General features: G+C 45.8%; 1 protein-coding gene across 1 annotated transcript in view; it reads left to right on the top strand.

Moving 5' to 3' along the window:
- The first annotated feature begins 1,694 nt into the window (after positions 1 to 1,694).
- The window catches only part of MAST4 (microtubule associated serine/threonine kinase family member 4), a 608,649-nt gene continuing 587,900 nt past the window's right edge, over positions 1,695 to 22,443 (top strand). Inside the window, exon 1 of the mRNA XM_043488941.1 lies at positions 1,695 to 2,324. Within this exon, the coding sequence (XP_043344876.1) occupies positions 1,968 to 2,324 (357 nt within the window). The 5' untranslated portion in view covers positions 1,695 to 1,967. The remainder of the gene's footprint in view (positions 2,325 to 22,443) is intronic.

The raw sequence follows: 22,443 nt of genomic DNA, 5'->3' as shown, positions 1-22,443 counted from the left end.
AAGGACCTTTGGCAAGGCTGTCCTGACAAAGAGAAATCTAAGATGCTTGAGGACTCCCGAGCTTGAGGACCTAAACTGTTTTTCTGTCACTCTCCCCTCTTCTTCCATGGCACATTGTTCCTGCAGCACTACCATAGCTTTGGAAAATTAATATCGGAGCTACATTATGCAGCATCAATCTCTTGCTTGACCGTAAGCTCCTCAAGGGCAGGGGACCTGCCTTATCCATCTTTGTATCCCCTGCAAGCACTGGGCACACATCTCAATCAACATCTGTGGAATTGAATCTGGTTGAATTTATCTCCCAGGTTGCAGTGCTAGAGCTCAGAATAGGAATGGAGCTAAAGGCGAGTGAGGAATCATTTTTTTCCCACTGCTGAGCTGCCTGCTGGCTTCTGAGAAATTCAAGTCACCCCATCACGCTGAAGGCCACCCAGGGGGAGGCTGTTAAGGTGATTCTATTGGTATCCTTCGTGGAAGTTCTTTCTCCTGGTTCTTAGAGGTAAAGAAAATGAAGCAACTAGTCCTGCATTTTGTTGGTTTGCAAGCCAGAGCTAGGAGAGCTTAAAGTGGAAATGTGATCTCTCTTCATCCTCTGCTTGGCTGATGTGGAAAGACAGGCAATGGTGGGCCAGTACTCCTCTCTAATTTAGCTTTGTCTAGTATCTGGTACAGAGCTGGGCATATTCTTGTCCCTAATTAAATTGTTGTTTAGTTGCTCATTCGTGTCGGACTCTTTTGCGACCCCAGGGACTGTAGCCCACAAGGCTCCTCTGTCCATGGACTTTTCCAGGCACGAATACTGGAGTGGGTTGCCATTTCCTCTCCAGGGGCTCTTTCCGACCCAGGAACCCTGGCCTCCTGCATTGCAGGTGGATTCTTTACCACTGAGGCGCCATAGCGGCATAATTTGTCATTTCCCTCCCCTTTAAAATGTACACACATCTTTATTCAATTGACAAACAGAAATAAAGAGAGAAAATAGTCTTTTGAAAACTCTCCATGTGTCTAAGCCAGGCAGTCTGCTGGAGCTGTGTATATTTTTGCTCTAACTCTGCTCATAGGGAGACAAGACAGGTGTGAACGTCTTCACTTCCAGCTGAGGATCCTGAAGCCCATGAAGCTCAAGTGGGGAATCCGGGATCGGAGATCAGCTGGGTTTGGACGCACTCACCATACCACGAAGTTTCCCCCTTTCTCCTCCAGCACGCAGGTGGGTGCGTGCGTGTGCCTGACTGTTTGTGTTTCCTTTTACCCTTATAGCCCCGCTACTTCTCCTCTGGTCAGTTTCCTGGATTCCACTTTTTCGAAACGAAGTCCAGTTCTCCAGGGTTGCACTGCCCGCCTCGGCCATCTCCTCTCCTCCTGGGGTTCCCAGGACCGCCAGCCACTCCTTGGCTAAATTCAGAGTCCCAGCCTTCGGCTCGGATTCCGGGCTCCACTCCGACCCTCCAGGGCCGGGTGGCTCCCTCGCGTCCCCTGGGCCCGGGGATCTCAGGCGGGACCCCGCAGCCCGCGCCTCGGCCCCGCCTCCCCTACCTGACGCCGGTGCGCCTGGGGCGCCGTAGCCTCCGCCCACCGGCGCGCCTGCCCTGCCATTGGCTCCCCCTGCTGCCCGTCTCTTTCGCCGGCCCCGTTCGGTCCCAGAGGCAGGTTTTGCCGGAGAAGCCGCAGTCCCGGCGGCTCGGGCGCAGAGCCGGAGGACTGTGGAGCGGAGCGCCGACCGGCACTGGCATGCCTCCTCGCCAGGGAGCTCCCGTCAGCCGCCAGGCCCGGGCGGCTGCTAACTTGGCTGCAGGCTCCGGCGGTCCGGCCGCGGCCATGTAGTCGCCGGCGGGGCTCCCCGCAGCCCGGGAGCAGCAGCGAGAGCGAGCCGGAGCCCAGCAGCTCGCGGCTTCCCCGGGAGGCGCTGAGTGCGCGCCTCGCCCCCGCCGCCCCTCGGGCCGCACTTTGGGTCCTAGAGGGAAATGGGGGAGAAAGTTTCGGAGTCGCCTGAGCCGGTGCCCCGCGGCTGCAGCAGTCACAGTGCTTCGACTCCCGCCCCTGCGGTGAATGCCGAGTCCTCGCCCGGCGCTTCCTCGGCGGAGTCCTCCTCGGGCTCGGAAACTCTGTCGGAGGAAGGGGAGCCTGGCTTCTCCCGCGAGCAGCCGCCGCCGCCGCCGCCGCCGCCGCCGGGTGGAGCTCGGCCGGCCGCTGCGTGGGCTCCCGCGCTCTTGGTGCCGGAGCGTGGAGTCTCAGCGCCGCCGCCGCCGCCGCGCCCGGGAGGAGCCGCGCCACCCGCGCCCCGGGGCAGCAGCGCGTCCCAGGAGGAGCAGGACGAGGAGGTGGGCCCCGCCTTCCCCACCTCGACCCCTCTGGTCCGGGCTGCCAGGCGACCCCAGCTCTCTACCCAGCACGCGAGTGGTGGGCAGTGCGCACTGGGGCATGGAGCGGGGAAGGGACCCCAGGTGCTGTGCGCCGTGCCCCGGGTAATGACAGTTAGGAGCCTCGCTGTGGGTCGTTGGTTTCCCCGTGATTGTCACGTGTGTGTGTGTGTTCGTGTTCGTGTACATGTGCTGCCTGACAGTGGGCTTATACAGTATCAAAGCCGCAAACTCCTCCAGGTCTGGATTTGCTCCGCTGGGTGTGTGAATGGATGTGACACTGACCACCTGGTTTGTCCCCACAACTAAGACTTCCTTCTCCGAAGTGGGCGTTGCTTCGCGCCGTGGCGCCTGTGCACAGGGGGATGGGGTGAAGGGATGGGTGTGAGGGGGTGGGGGGCAGTTGGCGGCAGTACCCGCGAAGTTGCGCGGCGGGTTTCCGTAGCATCCGCCCCAGGATCGCGGGAGGGTGGTTTTGGCTGTTCCCCCGGCGTCGGTTCTTCGAGAGAGGAGGACTCCTAGCTCGGCTGGCAGCGCTGAACTGAGCTTCTGCATCTCCCATTTGGACTCGTTCCAGGGTGTCCAGATGCGTTCCGGTCGCCAGACTGAACAGGGAATGTAGCTCCTCCTTTGGGAGACTGTGTCCATCCTGGTTTATTCGTCCACCTTGGTTTCTTGGAAGAATATTTGTGTGAAACTTGTGGGTCGCGTCCTGATACATCGAGACTGTGACTTGGTGTCCTCCCGTCTGTTTTCTCTGGCTTTTTCCTGTCTTTGGAGGACAGTTAAAGAAGCTTAAGGTTCTTGGTGTCTTTGATTGTTTGCTTTGGACGTTTCTTGGGAGGTCATCTTGATCACGCAGGGCCATAAATAAATTACCCTAACAGAACCGCCTCCTTGTGAAGTTAGTTCCTCAGTGCCAGAGTTGTATTTTCCTCCTCTCTGATGGGGTTAGCTTTAGTAAGTAATTGTCTTTGCCCCTCAGAAGTTGCAGGCTGAGGCCAGTGTTCTGACAGTAGCCCCCTGGGGACCCCAGCCTGCAGGTAAAGACTGGATCTGGTACAGAATGAGGAGAGTCAACTCCTAGGCTGGCAGAGATGGAGTAAACCCTAGTGGTTGGTGAACCCTCTGGCAGTAATCAGGACCCATTCCCCAATGCCTGGTGGAGGGTGGGCATCCTGGACAGGTGTCTGGAGATCTGCTTTCCAGAACTGCCTGTGCTCCTGAACTGGGAGACCTCAAATGAGTTGATTCCTCTGAGGTCAGTTTAATAATCTGTGAAGTGAGGGGTATGACCAGTGAACTTCAAGGTAAAGTTTATTGTCCCACGAACACTCCTTTTTTTTATCAGGAATTTAGGATGAATCCAAACTTCAGATTGATCCTAGGAACAGAGTACCAAGAGTTAAGCTGAGCACCACACTTATCACAGAGCTACCTGGGGATATGACCCAACTTAATGATTTATTAATACTATTAGATTCCAATATAGTGCTGCCATTGGTACAGAAGGTGGTACAGTTAGTTGCCCTGTGTTTTCTGGGAAGCTGGGCGTATGCTTCATGATACATAACATGGTCTTGCAGATCCCAGGCCGAGGAAGACAGGAACTTCTCACTTTTGTTCAGGATCCTGTAGCTGGTTTATTGCTTGGCCTCAGGGTGACAGTGTTTTATTTTCTTGGAAGTGGATATAATGATAGCTTATTTCACAGGCACTGCAGTGAGGATTGGTTGATTGAAACACATTTTGAAAAGTGGAATGACTAAATAACATTGGTCAGTATTTGTGAAATCTCAGAATTGGATGTAAAGTGATACAGTATTGCAGTTTATTGTGTAACTTAACCTGTGGCAGGGGATGCTGGAAATTGTCCAGGAGTGGAAATCTTGACTTGCTCTGAGAATTTTAAAGCAAGACTGAAACTGTGGAGTAGAGAATGATAGTCTTTGTGGCAGGGGTTGAATTCCAGTGCACATTTTCTGGCTCTTACACTGGTGCAGGGAGGGGTTCCTAACCTTCGAGGGGGGTGCAGTGGGTCTCTCTGAGAACCTAATGAAAGCTCTCCATCCTCTCCTCAGAAAATAGGTATCATTATAAATACCATTTTAGCGGGTTGAGTGAGGAATACTGGGTCACACAGTCTCAGTTTGGTGGAAAGATGTGGGTTTGATGTCCAGCTCTGCCACCTTAGCTGTATGTGGGTTGTGGACTACTCCATTGATGTAAGGCCTGATTTTTCCCCTCTTAAATGGGAATAATAATAATAGAATCATTAGGCATTTTATACATGCCACCTAATTTAATCCTAGTATAGTATCTAGAATTGAATATCAATTTTTCAGATTCATTTGTGATTAAAAATGTTGTGAAAGGAGGTACAAGTTTGGGCTGGCTTATTTTATTTATGCAAAATTAATCTGCTCCCTACTTTCAGAGAACTGAAGGCTGTGGCTATTCTGTTTATTACCATTGTATTAGTACAAGCTGGAAAACAGTTTTTATTTGTATCAGATGTATTATGGCAAAGCACTGTTAGTGTAGTGTTAGTTATGCAATAGCAAGATACCGAGTACAAAGCCTTTAAAAGCCTTAAGTGAAACCCATAAAATGGAAAAAGATTCATTTAGATTTAAAAATTGTGTGTCTAGCTTGGGATAATCACTGTTTTCCAAAATTTTTTTTCAGTTACTTATTGCATCAATTTTTAAAAAGCAGCAAAACTCAACTTCCTAGTGTATGATTGCAGTGCTAATTTTTGATGCACCTTTATTAAAGCTGCTTGCATACACTAGCAGAGAAGGCACTGGCAACCCACTCCAGTACTCTTGCCTGGAAAATCCCATGGACGGAGGAGCCTGGTGGGCTGCAGTCCATGGGGTCGCCAAGAGTCAGACGCGACTGAAGCGACTTAGCAGCAGCAGCAAACACTAGTAATATCAACAGTGTTTGACCTACTTCATATTTTATCTTATTGTCAGTATTTGTGTAAACTTACAGTCTCATAGACTTACATCAACCCTTTAAGCTTTTGGTGTCTAAAAAACAATAGTTTAACATGACAATGGTTGTTATTTTCATGTACTTAATAATCAGACACATGAGAGAGATGGTGTTTGGTTTTTTGTTTGAATAAAGTGCATTTGACTTTCCCCCTGATTCCCCAAACCTGTGGACGTTGGGGTCTCTGCAAGTTGAGGGTAACAGGCTGTGTTTAGAATAGTCATGATAAACTAAATTGGAGTGTCCCTCTAACAGTGTTTCTGAGATTTGCTCCCAGGCACATCTCGGCCCCGTCCCTTCTCAGAGCACCTGTGCTGACCCTCATAAAGAACTCAGTGCTGTCTGTTGTCTGTCGATCAACTCCTGAGGGCAGGAATTTTGTCTTTGTGTGTTGACCCAGTGTTTCTCATACATTAGTGGAAGCTCAGTACATATATTTTGAATGAAAGAGGAAAATATGTCTTTGAAAACAGTTGCACATTTGACTGAAGAGTGACCATATGAGTCTTCTTTTGTTGTGAATTATGCTTAAGCCTCTAGATCTCTTATCCAAAAAAAAAAAAAAAAGCCTCATGGATCCCAGTGAAAATATTATAAGCAGTTTTCCAGGTAAATTTTTAAGAAAGTCAAATCAGTGAGGATCCAGTCACAATGCCTGTGCAAGGACTTGTGCATTAACTCTGCTTTTCACTCTGTGTGTTAGAACTTGAAACTTTCAGGGATTGTAGAAAGGCATGGTAGAATAAAGGCTTAGTAGCTAAAAGGATTTTCAACTCAATATAAAGCGTTTCATTCATACTTTGCTACCCTAAAGGATTTACTTTACTGGCAGGAGGGGGAAAACAATTGCCCTTATTAACAATAGGCACAATTAGGGTTGTCTTTTAAGTGTTCTATTAATGATGTGAGCTTGAAGACTGATTTTAATATCATGCATAGATGAATGTCTAGACTTCACCGGTGAAGAGAATAACTAGCAAAATAGCAGCCATGAATAGAGTGAAGCTTTTCCGTGAATTGATATTTTATGAATCACAGCAGCTACATAATTTAAAAAAAAAAGTAGCACGTAAATCTTGGCACATGTATCATTGAGTTTTGTCTTTGACTCCCTGATTCAATAAGAGTCACAGGTTCACAATGTCAGACAGCAGACAGTCAATGTATGTTGAGTCTGATGCCTGAGAAGCAGCACCCTGGGTGCTGAGATCATGAAGGTGGGCAAGACAGAGATAGTCTTGACCTCTCGAAGCTTCTAGTGTAGCGGGGAGATACTCCCGAAACACATGACTCTTCACTAATTGATTTCTGAGGTGGTAGATGGGGAACAGGCAGTGAGGGAGTATATACCTCTTCTCACGTGGGAGGTGGGAACTGCCTTCCTGGGGAGTTTTTGGAGAAGGGAAGGGATAGAGCGATGTGGGTAGCAGAGAGAGTTTGTGGGTCTAGGGGCTAAGAGACATCTGCGTTGTGTGCATGAAGCAGAGGAGGGCCTGGCGTCGGGGGATGTGGGAGAGGGAATCAGTGGTTGGGTCATGCATGGCCTTTGGACTTTATTCTGAGGCCCTGGGAGCGCACTGGAGGGTTTGAAGCAAGGAAATGACTCTGTCAGACTGGTGTTCCCGGAGGCCAGGTGGTGTGGAGCCCGCCTGTTGATGCTGCAGTGTAGCTGGTTGGAATGTCCCAGGTTAGCTGGGAGCTGATGACCCAAGAAGATGGCACCTCAGTAAACGGCATGTTGCTGGAAAGTGGAGCTTAGGAATCCATGTAAACACACAGGAAATGGATCGGGAAATGAGTGTAGGTCTATTCGAGAGAACACCTTCGTGTGACTGTTGATGCTGCTTCTCACTGCAGTGTTGCCTTAAGACTAGGATTTTCTTGAAGGAAAACCTTCAGTGATGAATGGAGACTGAGAAGAGGGACGTGCAAACGCTCGTTTCCACAGTCGGTTGCAGGGGCCATCAACCTGGGGTGAGAATAAGGGGTGATTGCCCAGAGGTGGCGTGATTCTCTGGCCTTGGGACGTGCGGGGTCTGTGAGCTAATAACACACGTTCTGAGAGTCTGGCTTGTTCGCCTGCGTGTTCCTAGAGAAGGAATGGTCAGCGTCAAGGAAACAAGGCTTCTACCGTTTCCACCCCGGGTCTGGGGTGTTCTAGGAAATGTCAGTCCACCAGTGTTTTGGAGCCAGTGACAAAGGCTGACTATCTGTCTCCTGACACTGACTGGATACAGTGTTTAAGCCCAGCTGTTTGTGTTTTTGCCCCTGGGAAGAAGGGTGTGAATGTACATTGGAGTGCAGGCTGTGAAGATGGTAAACTACGGGGAGAATCCTGGGAGAAAAGTTCTCACAATGAGAAGGATCCATAACCAGGTGGCTTGGTGTTAGAGAAAACTGAATGAGGTTGTGTGTGTGTGTGCGCGCACACATGCACGCGTTTGTGTGTGTGTTGGTGTACATGCCCTTGTATATCTAAGAAGAAATAATTGTCCTTTTGAGATGAAAGATACCCCGGGTCATTTATGAGCAAGGTCACACATTTTATGGTGATGCCCGGGAAGGCCTTGTGCTCCTCTTCACCATCACTTCAGACCAGCAGCCAGTGTTCCCTGCCCTGGGGTCAGGGTCTGTAGGGCCTAAGAGTATAGACTAATGACCCCGGTTCAGCCACTTCTAGGCTGTGTGCCTTTGGAACAGTTATTAATACCGAGACTGTGTCCTTCTCTGTAAAATGGACAGGCTAGCATTTACTGCAGAGGGTTGTTATGAGAGTTTTATATAGAGGTCCCAGCATGATTCCTGGCATACACATGCCTTCCGTGATGGTGTTTGCTAGTATGACTGAGTGCGGAAAAGCTGGTTTATGCAGAATATCAGCGCCATAGCCAGGAATAATCAGCACCTGGACGTCCCTTCCCTGATGGATTATGCTACCAGCATAGTCTGCTGATGGTTCTGGGAGGCCCTTTCATTCATGAGCAGGTAGATGTGTAACAGAGTGATCATTTTTAATTTCATGGACACAGCATTTCTTACAGTATACTAATAGCAAAGCTTTATGGACTATGGTTCGTTAACTCTTCTGTAAGACACGATCTCTCTTTTGCTCCTGGAATCTGCTGTGAGTGATCACTTATTAAATGATGTCCTCAAAGACTCTGTGAACATGCAGATTACTAACTGAGCCCAGGAAGTTAGTCAGAAGGCACCATGTCAGACATGTGGTGAGGCTGGTGACATGACCCAGTGCTTCGTGATGATTGGAGGCTGAGAAGAGAGTGACAAGGAAATGAAATGATCTTCTGGAAACCAACTTTGGTTCATAAAGGAATTGGGTGGTGGTCCAGGAGCTACCCCCACCCCCAGCTTCACAGAGGGGAATCTGTTGGAAATGAGATAGAACTTTTAAAAATGCAAGAACTCATGTATGTGAATTGCCCAGCAAAAAGTCTCTTTTATCCCTTTGGGGGTCGTATAAACAGTTCAATTTTTTAAGGCAAAATTGCGAAAGCCTCGGATCCACTTCTGCTATAACTCAGATAAATACCGGTGCAGTGACTGCAGGTGGCTTCCCTTCCGCCAGCCTGGTGCTCTGCCCCGTGTCCCGTTTAGGTTGACATTCACACAGCCTTCCATCCCTCAGTCCAAGGCTGTCTGTGCCCTTTGTGCCTCTATTTAGTCTGGTATTAATCAGATATTTCTTATTGGGTCCTATTATTTTGGGGTAGAGCATAAGATCAGATACAGTCAAGCAGAAATCTCTTTCTCCAGCAGCTTGTGGACACTTCTTTCTTTCCCCCCTTTTGTCCTTCTCTCACCCCTTCAGGATTCCTGGAAAGGATTGGACAGTAGTCACGTGTCAATGCATTCCTCTCCCAAGTCAGGTTTAGGAGAGAAATGCATGCACAGTTTGCTTTAGTCGCGTCCAACAGCCTGTGGGCTGCAGCCTGCCAGGCTCCTCTGTCCATGGGATTCTCCAGGCAAGAATACTAGTGTGGGTAGCTGTTCCCTTCTCCAGGGGATCTTTCCAACCCAAGGATCGAACCTGGGTCTCTTGTGTTGCAGACTGGCTTCTTTACTGCTGAGCCTCTGAGGAAGCCCCTAGGAAAGAACACCCTTCCTTAAATGTGAAACGTCAGTTCAGGACCGTGGTCAGCGGTACACATACACATACATTTAAGTGTATAGAACTTGTGTGAAATTTCTGGTTGCTTCTCCAACTTCTTTTAATGAAAAAGTTCACTCCTTATTTAATGATTTTAATTCATAACCAGGTACATGTGTCTCTGAAACAGCTGATAAATTTGTACCCTATGCCTGCACTCTTTTGCTGGCCCATCAATTTTCCTGTTGGACACAGGCCATATACTTTTGATTATGATACTACTTCCACTGAACATTTCAGCCCTAATGCTTTGTACTGATATTGGGGGCAGGGGTTGGTAGAGGGGAGGCTGGGGATACTGACAAATTGGCTTTCTTTTCTTAACTAATTTCATAGGCTATGGTGTGGAAAATGAAAACTTAATTATAATGTTCTTGACTTTGTATCTGGGAGGTGTTTTCAGTGGCCAGCGACTCACAGGCATGCCCACTTTAGTGTGGGTAGCAGAATATACATTTGACACTCATCTCAGGTGTGGGTATTTTGGCCTCTGCCTTAAGACTTGCTCAGCTACTTTTTTAATAAGCCGAAAAGTTAGGTAGGTAGCTAGCTCCTGGTAGATGATTTTATGCCTTTCCAAGTTTGTTTTAAAAACAAACAAAAAATAACAAGATCATCATATCTTGGGGTTCCAGTGTTAAAATTTGTTTTTTTCAGGCATTTCTTTATGCACAGATGGGTGTACCTTCAAAATGCAGGATGGGTCCCAGTGCCTCACCAGTGATAGGGAAATAAAGTAAAATCGGGTTAAAGTCGGTGGTTAAAATCCTATGCTGCTGTACACTGCCCTTGAGACTTATATTCTCAGAAATTACAAAATCACAATTGCTTCTTAGGGCAATCATTGCTAGGTAAACTGCATTAAGATATTGAAATGGAATGCAGTTGTGATGAAATTCATTTTAGGTATGAAGGTTAAATGATTAATTTCACAAAGAGGTTCTTGATGAAAAAATTGGCTCCATAGGAACGTGTCCAGCTACTGGACACTCAAACTCACAGAATTTGCTTTGCCACTCCTTTAGTTTTATTTGCCTAGTTTTAATTTTTTAATTTAAAAAAATGTAGCTAGAATGGAGCGAGAGCACTTAATTGAAAGCACCTGAGTCGTAACTAAAGTCGTCATCAGCCCAGGCTTCTCTGTTTAAAAGGGCAGCTCCCAGGCTCCTCACCTAGATGCAGCCAGGAAGAGTTAGGGAGAGCAGCTCTAGAAAAAAGGGCAATGCCAAACGTTTGTTTGGAGGGAAAGGACCACTGAGAAGTTTTACTTAAGGAGAACTTCTGACTCATCTCAAATCAGTAGAGTACAAATCAGGAAGACCGAAGAAGATGCCCACCTTCCTATTCTTCTGGCTCTTATGAGACGCGTAAGTCAGATTGCTAGGTTAAGCCAGCGTGGCCTTAAAGACTCAGTGAGCGTGTGTGAGTATGAGAGAGTGAAGGACAACGAGAGAGAAACTGCTGGTCAAGTAAGGAAATACTTCTCTTCTTTCCCTGCTACGCTTTGGCCCTTTATGTATTGTTGAAATTTTACTTCTCTATATTTTATTTCATGTACCACTTTGGAAATGTTTTTTTGTTGTTGTTGTTTTTGTTGTTCTACAAACACTGTTTGCCTGTAAGCTACCCCAGTTCATTGTTGGCTGGGAAGAGGAGTCTGGTTCAAAATGGCCTCTTGAGACCTTTTAGGACTCACTTTAATCCCTGGTGATAGTGGGTCCCAGCCCTGATGCAGAGTCTCTATTAGGACAAAAGAAAACATGGAGATTCTAACTGTGAACTCTCCTACTTTTCTTTATTATAATGTCAGTGTCACTTTGACTTTTCAAGAATTCCATTTTTTAAATTAAAACATTTCTACCTGGAGAAAGCTGACGGCAATAGTTTTAACGTTATGGAACAAGTCCTGTTGGGAAGAGTTAGATTAGCAGAGTGACAATGTGACAGTTGTGTAACCTGCTACTATCGTGCTGTTTTAAATTCCTTTAAAAGTATTTGAGTCATCACTTTCTGTGTGTTAGGTTACCTGTCATTCTGTGTTCTAATTCATCCCTGTTTCTTTCAGCCCCTTCCTACCTATAGCTTAGTCATCAGAATTTTAAAAAGAACAGCACAAATCACTTTGGCTGGAAGACTGTAGTAAAACCTTTGTTTAAACAGAATATTTGGGGGAGAGACTTTTTTTGGTTACTCAATCTTATGATTCACTAATAATTAACTGAAAAGCTCTTCTGTTCTCACTTTGCTGTTTACCTTTTGTCTTATAATTCCTAGATGTGGATTTTCTGCCTTATTTTGTGATGAACAAGCTAGCTTTTCTTTTTAGTGATTAGACATATTATAATGCTTGAGGGATCTCACTTTGGCTATCAGTCATCTTCAAAGCCTACTGAAGATGGGAAAAGTGCATAAGAAGAAGTAGAAAGTATAAAATTGAGTATGCTATTAACAAAAGTAGATGATCTTGATTTCTTTAACTTTAGAAATTGGAGTTAGCAAAGTACCTTTTTTTCTGAGAACTTTGCCTCATTATCTTTGCTCCTGGGTTATGCCAGATCATGTATATATTGTTAATATTTGTACAGAACTTAGCAGTTTTCACTGCCTTTCCTGATACTATTTCAACTGTTCTCTCATTCTCATTTTGCACACACATCTTCTTGTCGTGTAGTTAATAGTTTCTCTGTCTCTATCCCACTAGACTCTATGATGTTGAGAGTGTCACTTAGCCAAAGTGTGGTAGTGTGGGCCAATTGAATTGCCAATTAAGCTTTAAAAGACTTTTGCAAACATTGAGTAAATGCATGTAAAACACTCAGAATGATGTCTTGACACACAAAATGCCTCAGTGGAAATTTGGGAGCAGTGCTTTATTATTACCCACTATATGTCCTATGCATTTGGCATTACGAGTTTAAGTGTCTGAAGAACTTTAAAGATCAGGGTGAAGATATAGTTCAGTTCAGTCACTCAGTCATGTCCAACTCTTTGCGACCCAATGGACTACAGCATGCCAGGCTTCCCTGTCCATCACCAACTCCCAGAGCTTACTCAAACTCATGTTCATAGAGTGAGTGATGCCATCCAACCATCTCCTCCTCTGTCGTCCCCTTCTCCTCCTGCCTTCAGCTTTCCCAGCATCAGGATCTTTTCCAATGAGTCAGTTCTTTGCATTAGGTGGCCAAAATATTGGAGTTTCAGCTTCAGCATCAGTCCTTCCAATTAATATTCATTTCAGGACTAATTTCCTTTAGGATTGACTGGTTTGATCCCCTTGCAGTCCAAGGGACTCTCAAGGGTCTTTTCCAACACCACAATTCAAAAGCATCAGTTCTTTGGTGCTCAGCTTTCTTTATAGTCCAACTCTCACATCTATACATGACTACTGGAAAAACCATATCTTTGACTAGATGAGCCTTTGTTGGCAAAGTGATGTCTCTGCTTATTAATATGCTATCTAGGTTGGTCAGAGGTTTTCTTGTAAGGAGCAAGCATCTTTTAATTTCATGGCTGCAATCACCATCTGCAGTGATTTTGGAGGCCCCCCCCCCCAAATAAAGTCTCACTGTTTCCTTTGCTTCCCCATCTATTTGCCGTGAAGTGATGGGACCAGATGCCATGATCTTAGTTTTCTGAATGTTGAGTTTTAAGCCAACTTTTTCACTCTCCTCTTTCACTTTCATTAAGAGGCTCTTTAGTTCTTCACTTTCTGCCACAAGAGTAGTGTCAGTTGCATATCTGAGGTTATTGATATTTCTCCCGGCAATCTTGATGCCAGCTTGTGCTTCATCCAGCCCAGCATTTAGCATGACGTATTCTGCATATAAGTTAAATAAGCAGGGTGACAGTATATAGCCTTGACGAACTTCTTTTCTGATTTGGCACTAGTCTGTTGTTCCATGTCCAGTTCTAACTGTTGCTTCTTAACCTGCAAACAGATTTCTCAGGAGGCAGGTCAGATGGTCTGGTATTCCCATCTCTTGAAGAATTTTCCACAGTTTGTTGTGATCCACACAGTCAAACGCTTTGGCATAGTCAGTAAAGCAGAAATAGATGTTTTTTTCTGGAACTCCCTTGCTTTTTTGATGATCCAACGGATGTTGGCAATTTGATTTCTGGTTCCTCTGCCTTTTCTAAATCCAGCTTGAACATCTGGAATTTCAAGGTTCATATACTGTTGAAGACAGACTTGGAGAATTTTGAGCGTTACTTTAATAGTGTGTAAGATGAGTGCAATTGTGCAGTAGTTTGAGCATTCTTTGGCATTGCCTTTCTTTGGGCTTGAAATGAAAACAGGCCTTTTCCAGACCTGTGGCCACTGCTGAGTTTTCCAAATTTGATGGCATGTTGAGTGCAGCACTTTCACAGCATCATCTTTTAGGATTTGAAATAGCTCAACTGGAATTCCATCACCTCCATTAGCTTTGTTCATAGTGATGCTTCCTGAGGCCCACTTGACTTTGCATTCCAGGATGTCTGGCTCTAGGTGAGTGATCACACTATTGTGGTTATCTGGATCATGAAGATCTTTTTTGTATAGTTCTTCTGTGTATTCTTGCCACCTGTTCTTAGTAACTTATGGTTTTGTTAGGTCCCTACCATTTCTGTGCTTTATTGTGCTCATCTTTGCATGAAATGTTCCCTTGGTATCTCTACTTTTCTTGAAGAGATCCCTAGTCTTTCCCATTCTGTTATTTTCCTCAATTTTTTGCACAGATCACTGAAAAAGGCTTTTTTTATCTCCCCTGGCTATTCTTTGGAACTCTGCATTCAAATGGGAATATCTTTCCTTTTTTCCTTTGCCTTTCACGTCTGTTCTTTTCTCAGCTATTTGTAAGGCCTCCTCAGACAACCATTTTGCCTTTTTGCAATTTTCCCCCCTTGGGATGGTTTTGATCACTGCCTCCTGTACAATGTCATGAACCTCCATCCATAGTTCTTCAGGCACTCTGTCTATCAGATCTAATCCCTTGAATGTGCTTGTCACTTCCACTGTATAATCATAAGGGATTTGATTTAGGTCATACCTGAATGGTCTAGTGGTTTTCCCTTCTTTTCAATTTGAGTCTGAATTTGGCAATAAGGCATTCATGATCTGAGCCACAGTCAGCTCCCAGTTTTGTTTTTGTTGACTATATAGAGCTTCTCCATCTTTGGCTGCAAAGAATATAAAATCAATATGATTTCAGTGTTGACCATCTGGTGATGTCCATGTGTAGAGTATTCTCTTGTGTTGTTGGAAGAGGGTGTTTGCTATGACCAGTGCGTTCTCTTGGCAAAATTCTGTTAGCCTTTGCCCTGTTTCATTTTGTACTCCAATGCCAAATTTGCCTGTTATTCCAGGTATCTCTTCACTTCCTACTTTTGTATTCCAGTCCCCTGTAATGCAAAGGACATCCTTTATTGGTGTTAGTTCTAGAAGGTCTTGTAGGTCTTCATAGAACCATTCAACCTCAGCTTCTTCGGCATTACTGGTTGGGGCATAGACTTGGATTACTGTGATATTGAATGGTTTGCCTTGGAAATGAACAGAGATCTTTCTGTCGTTTTTGAGATTGCATCCAAGTACCGCATTTTGGATTCTTTTGTTGACCGTGATAGCTACCCCATTTCTCTAAGGGATTCTTTCCCACAGTAGTAGATATAATGGTCATTTGAGTTAAATTCACCCATTCCAGTTCGTTTTAGTTTACTGATTCTTAAGATGCGATGTTCACTCTTGCCATCTCCTGTTTGACCACTTCCAATTTGCCTTGATTTGTGGATCTAACATTCCAGGTTCCTATGCAATATTGTTCTTTACAGCATCAGACTTTACTTCCATTACTAGTCACATCCACAACTGGGTGGTGTTTTTGCTCTTGGTCCATCTCTTCATTTTTTCTGGAGTTATTTCTCCACTGATCTCCAGTAGCATATCAGGCACCTACCAACCTGGCAAGTTCATCTTTCAGTGTCCTATCTTTTTGCCTTTTCATGCTGTTCATGAGGTTCTCAAGGCAAGAATAGTGAAGTGGTTTGCCATTCCCTTCTCCAGTGGACCACATTTTGTCAGAACTCTCCATCATGACCCGTCCGTCTTGGGTGACCATGCACAGTGTGGCTTACAGTTTCATTGAGTTAGGCAAAGGGTAAAGATGGCGGAGTAGAAGAACATGTGTTCATCCTCTCCTGAAATGACTCCAAAATTACAACTTGCTGCTGAACAACCATCAATAGGAGAATGTTTGATCCCACCAAAAAAAGATACTTCACATCCAAGGGCAAAGGAGAAGCCCCAGCAAGATGGTAGGAGGGGTGAAATTGTGTTTAGAATCAAACCCCATACCTGCCAGAGATGCTTGGAGGACTCAAACAAACTCTGTGCTCACCAGGACCCAGAGCCTGAGCCAGAACTGTGTTTGAGTGTCTCTTGTGGAGGTACGGGTCAGCGGGGGACTGCTGCAGGGGCAGGTGCTCTGGGTGCAGTAGACCTGGGTGTGGCATAAGCCCTCTTTGAGGGGGTCGCCATTAACCTCACCATAGAGCCACCAGAACCTACACAGGACTGGGGAAACAGACTCTTGGAGGGCACAAACAAAACCTTGTATGCACCAGGACCCAGGAGAAAGGATCTGTGATCCCACAAGAGACTGACCCAGACTTGGCCGTGAGTGTCCAGGAGTCCCTGGCAGAGGTGTGGGTTGGCAGTGGCCTGCTGCAAGGTTGGGGGCACTGAGCACAGCAGTGCATGCGTGGGACCTTCAGAAGGTCACCATTGTCTTCATTACCTCCACCATAGTGTGGCCCCAGGTCAAACAAAAGGGAGGGAACACAGCCCTGCCCTTCAGCAGAAAACTGGATTAAAGGTTTACTGAGCATGGCCCTACCCATCAGAACAAGACCGATTTTCCCCCTCAGTCAGTCTCTCCCATCTGGAAGCTTCCAGTTTAAGCCTCTTATCCTTCTCCATCAGAGGGCAGACAAAATGAAAACCACAATCACAAAAAACTAACCAATCTGATCACATGGACCACAGCCTTGTCTAACTCAATGAAACTATGAGCCATGCTATGTGAAGGTTTAACTGGTGGCCTAAAACCCAAGATCATAGGTTTAATTTGCTGAGTGGGTTTCAACAAATGAAAAGTTTTTGAGATTAAACCAATTCTTATTTTACTGTTAGCATTGGGAAACTGTATTCTGCCAAGTTGTTCATTACAACCACACTTGTAACTCTGAGCCATTTTTGGCCAGATGTTTCAAGGAATTATTTTAATTGCTGTTGACATTTTGACAACTAGCCTTAAAATTTTAACAGTGATACTGGGCTGTACTCATTGGTGCTCAGGATAAACGGCTGTCAGTAGAAATGTCAGAAATTCTGGCAACTTTGTCAGGACTGAATGAGTGTTGGTGGAGAAGTTAGGCGTTCTGAACTGTGTCTCTGCTCCTGGCTGGGCAAGGTATTAACCCCGTGGAGTTCACATGGAATGAACGGTGGTCCTTTCCAGCTCTGATTTTTTTGTTGTTGTTGTTTCCTCTTACTACAGAAACTTTGATTTAACATTTTAAAGTTGTCATCAGTATATAATTTGTTACAGAACTGTTCATTCACATTTGTCTTTTGACAAATCTGCTTTTGCCCATCTTTTAAAATTATTTGGTATGTTTTTGTTGGTCAGATACATGTTGAGGGTGCTCTTACCTCCCAAGCCCTGCAGAGGAATTGGACTCTGGATAACAGGGCCAGTCTTGTATTTTTCTTGATGCACTAAGTAGCATACTGTTGTGTGCACCAGGAATTACTGTTGTAGGTGAAATGATGGTTTTTAGTGCTGACTTTCAGAGGCTGATTGCAGAAGAGCATCTGCAGATTCTTAGTTCAGTGGCAGAATCTGCTTATTACAATAGGCTCCAAACAGAAAAGACTTGGGTTTCCTGTCTGGAATTCCTCTAGGCCATACATCCTGTCACAAGCCTATCTAGACCAGAAATCTTTGGTTTTTAAAACAATACTTCTTAAATTTAAAAGATTTATATGGTCTTAGCTTCACCATTGGGCTTCCCTGGTAGCTCAGCTGGTAAAGAATTTACCTGCAACGCAGGACACCCTGGTTCAATTCCTGGGTCAGGAAGATTCCCTGGAGAACAGATAGGCTACCCACTCCAGTGTTTTGGGGCTTCCCTGGTGGCTCAGATGGTGAAGAATCTGCCTGCAATGCAGGAGACTTGTGTTCAGTCCCTGGGTTGGGAAGATCCCCTGGAGGAGGGCATGGCAATCCACTCCAATATTCTTGCCTGGAGAATACCCATGGACAGAGGAGACCATGGGGTCACAAGGAGTCAGACTCGACTGAGCAGCTAAGCACAGCTCCCCCAGGCCAGCCAGGGCCCTCCTGTACTGTTCTGGATCTTAGCCACCCACCCCGTGTAGTGGACTAAAGTTTGTTTGCAAAGGTAAGTTAGAATCTATCAAGAAAAATTACATTTACCAGTGTTTTTTTTTTTTTCCCAAACCAGAGGCTGGCACTTCTAATCTAAGCTGTTAGCCTGAGCTTTTGGGATTAGTTGGAGCTTGGAGTGTAAAGTCCCATAGAGATGTTTTAAATGGTGATTTGGTTTCCAGGGCTTCCCTAGTGACTTAGGCGGTAAAGAGTCTGCCTGCAATGCAGGAGACGCAGGTTTGATCCCTGGGTTGGGAAGATCCCCTGGAGAAGGGAATGGCAACCCACTCCAGTATTCTAGCCTGGAGAATTCCATGGACAGAGGAGCCTGGTGGGCTACAGTCCATGGGGTCACAGAGTCAGACATGACTTAGTGAGTGAACGTTAGTTCTCAACATCTGATTGCCTGGATGGGGGCCCTGCCCTGCCCTCACTGACTCCCTTCTGTGTCCCTGAAAGGTGAGCTGGGGGAAGGAGTGTCCATGGTCTCAGCCTCCACTGCAGCCACGTGGCGGCTCTGGCTGTCGTCCTGAAGGTATGGTGATGACTTCTCTTTGTCTTTAGGACACCCATATGGATGCCCAAGACTCCTTCCCATATTGGGGCAGATTCTTTTAACCCAAAGCATTATCTCCTGCCACTTTTCAGCTCAATTCTAATGGAGAAAGCCTGTGAAGTCTCAGAATTTAAGGCTGAAGGTGGTAGATATCATCTTAGGCCTGTTAGGATGGCTGTTATCAAAAAGACAAGTGTGGGCATTCTCCCATGCATGTTCTTTTAGTTTAACTCAGATGATAGGATTGACACATCCTGTAGATGAGGCTCTAAATAATTGCCACGTATCCTTGTTCCATTGGGGCTTTACACTTGAATGTGTATTTTAAGGCTGTTTTACCCAGAACTCGAATCCAGAGCTGAGGAGTGATGGCTGTTTCATGGCACCTGTATGATGGTTTTCTTCATTGTGCCACAAGCTGCTGTTTTTCTTTGCTTTTCTCTCCCCTGTTTTTCTCCCCTCCCTTCACGTGAAGGTTAAGGCTGAGTTATAGAATTAGTGCAATTTTTAAAAAAGTGGGGGTGAAGGCCCCCTCCAAATAATTTATAGCCAGGTTCCAGCAATGAAGATGATGTCAACAGAGCCTCTCTAAATGTCCCTTTAGAGATCGTTTGTGGTAATTAAAAGGAAAGTGAAACACAGATTTTTGAAAAATGATAAATACAGGTTTACCAGGTGATTTCATGATGCTAGATGGAAGCCCTGCTGAGAAGCGTCCTGGGTACTCACTTTATACTCCCGAGAAACCTATAATCAGATGGGCACTGTTGTGAAATTGTTCACATACCGTTACCTGCAGTTTGTAGAAATTTATTTTGACACTTAAGGACATCTAAGGATGTAAATTTAATTACTGCTGCTGCTGCTTTCTCTGTGGGCTTGAATGAAAAGTGGCAGATTATATACTGAAATTGCCACTAAGATGTAGTTGTTTTTTTCTTTTAGTTTCATGGGGGCTTAAAATTTTCTAAACTTGCAATATGGATGGATGACTTTCAAAGCATTAACAGGGCCTTCTTGGGCAATCACACTCATTTGACTTGGAGGGGGGCAGCTTTCAGTTTGATGTGGTTCAAACAGCTGCTCACTTAGGATATTCTAGAAGAGTAGAGCTTGAATACGGTATGTTTTCTGTGTGGGTCTCCTTTTAATCCAAACCTGCAGTGGAGCTATAGATCTGGTGTTATTAAAGTCCAGAGTGGCAAGGGGTCTGAGCCAAGACCACTTCTTCTTGGCTCTCTCTCTCTTGCGCTTTTTTTTTTTTTGGCAGTGTTTCTTTCTTTCCCTTGCATGTTGGCCTGCACGTGTGAGAAGCAGGGAAAGAGGACTTGTTAAAGTATCGGGTGGGTGGACGCAAGTCCTAGAAGAAGTAAGGGTGCTATGTTAGCATGATGTGGCAACAGCAGGTGCTGGTGAAGATGCTCTTGTTGATGGTGAGGACTCCTTCCTGGTATCCAGGCTGCGGCTAAACCCTCCCTGCTGTGGGGTAGAGCTGGTGTGAAAATGCAGGTTTTCCTTGGCCGAATCCAGAGGTTTTAGGGAGCCCTGCTGTTCTGGAAGCTCTAAGAAATCTGGTCGGTGCCTGAAGCCGCAGGCAGTCGGGTTAGGAGGCCAAGCGCATGCAGGGTGAGTTGCCTGAATGTGCACGGTGCACATTTCAACAAGTGAAAATGTGTGCGGGCTGACGGTGGGAGTGGGAAGGGCACCCAGCACAGAATCAGCAACGTGATGGGATGTATCTGGGAGCGGTTTTTCCTGGTGCCCTTGAAGATGTAAACGTCGGAAAGAAAAAGTGCTTGTGTCAAATTAAATGATTTGCCCTGTTCAGTATGTTCATTCGATACAGTTGTAGTCTTAGGAAAGTCTTGTCTCTTTAAAAATGGTAATATTTAGAAGCAGTGGTAATTGGCAGTTGATTTTTTTTCCCGTTTGTTTATGGTTTACTCTTGCTGTAATTTAAAATTACTGGTGAACATATACTACTGGGGTTGTAGTATTTTTCTCTAATATCAGCTTATTTATGGCTTCATAACTTTCTAATCAAGAGTGCTAAAAAAAAAAATGAGTACTTCTTTAAGCTTAATATTTCCCTAGATAACTAAGCAATATTTCCAACTAATACTTTTTTAATAACTGTTTTAACAAACTTGTTTGTTGTGAAGGCAGTTTAGGGAGAAGGCATGTTGGGTGCGAATTTACCAGGTAAGCCATTTTTGGTGCTGTCTCTTGAAAACAGCACCTTCTTTGCTTGGATATCTTTTGGTTACTCTGTAGTTGAAATTTACCAAGTTTTGAGAGCAATGGTGTTTTGAGCCCAGCTGGAATTTCAAACACTCCTTCAATATTCTTTCTTCTCCTTTTCTTCAAAGTACACTTGAAAATCTTGAAGGATAAGCTCTCAGCCTCTGGGTCTTTGGCAGGAATCGTGGCCTTAATTGGACCAGAGCCCCCTGCACAGCGGAGGACTTGCCTGACGGCCATGGCAGCCTGTGCCCTGGCGGCTTCCTGAATCCTTGGAGCCATGTGGACTTGCTTGAGATCCTCAGGTATCCACAGACCAACTGGTCTTATGAGGCAGAGCCTGTGATTTTTATAAAAGGTGGTGTCTCCACGCCTCACGCACCTGTGGGCATGACAACACAGACATGCTGGGTCTCCAGGGCCCTTGGGTGCTGCCAGGGTAACTAGTTCCCCCTGTTTGCAGGTGCGGAGGGAAGTGAATGGAGAAGGAAATGGCAACCCACTCCAGTATTCTTGCCTGAAGAATCCCGTGGACAGAGGAGCCTGGTGGGCTGCTGTCATGGGCTCACACAGAGTTAGACACGACTGAAGCAACTTCGCAGGCATGCATGCATTGGAGAAGGAGATGGCAACCCACCCCAGTGTTCTTGCCTGGAGAATCCAGGGACGGGGGAGCCTGGTGGGCTGCCGTCTGTGGGGTCGCACAGAGTCCAACACGACTGAAGCGACTTAGCAGCAGCAGCAGGGAAGTGAACCTACCAAGGTTAAAAGAGACTTTGTTGCAAAGTCCCTTGGGACTTTATCTGTCTCCTTCAGGAATCTGCAGGCATAGGGGAAAATTCCTTCACCTGCGAGTTAATGGGTGCTAGTCATGGTCTACCAGTGTGGGGGCTGTGTGTGACATGGGGGCTGCTGGCAAAAGCTGCAAAATTGCACAGCCGGGGAGCTGGGGAAAATGAGTTTATGGCATTAGTGGGGAGAACTTACAGGTGGTGTTACGTATGGCCGAGCAAAAGGGGGAGGGGGAGTTCTGCCTTTATAACTAACTTGAAGCTCCCAGATGAAGCAGCTTTTAGCCCTACACCCTCTTTGCTGGCCCAGCAACATCTTCCCCTTCACTTTTCCCTCAGGAAAAATAACGAAGAAAGCAGCCTGTGAGCCCGGGTGCCTGTCTGGCCAGTTCCACGACTTCTTCAAAGATTCTCTGTCCCAGTTATTTTTATTCTGACCACAGCGTGTGTGTGCTCTGGACTTCTGAAATTTATAGTTACAACTATGCTATTAATCTTAACTCTGAAAACTAAATATTCACTCTTCACCCGGAGCTTGCAGACAGCCTGGGTGATGCATGAGATGATTGAGAGGGTAGCAGCTATTCCTGTAAACCTTGCGTCGTCTGGCCGGTGAAATCAAGGAATTGGTTTGCCCTAATGGAAAGGTGTCTGGGTGTCTAGATTTCTTTGACTCTTGAGGAGGGCAGTGAGATCCCAATCTTGAATTAAGCTATGAAGCAAACCTTGTTGGAGGGTTTCTGTGCTGCAGAAGGAAGACCATGCAAGGGACCCCAACTTTCTTATTCTTAGAGGCAGTTCCTCCTGTTCTTTGAGCTGGCAGACTTCTTTTGTGCTGAAAAGACATGGTACTTCGCATACCTCCAAGCAGGAAGGGGCTGCTGGAACGGTGATC

Source organism: Cervus canadensis, chromosome 16 (genome assembly GCF_019320065.1).
Source record: "Cervus canadensis isolate Bull #8, Minnesota chromosome 16, ASM1932006v1, whole genome shotgun sequence".
Classification (NCBI taxonomy): Eukaryota; Metazoa; Chordata; class Mammalia; order Artiodactyla; family Cervidae; genus Cervus; species Cervus canadensis.
This window is presented reverse-complemented; position numbering and strand designations above follow the sequence as displayed.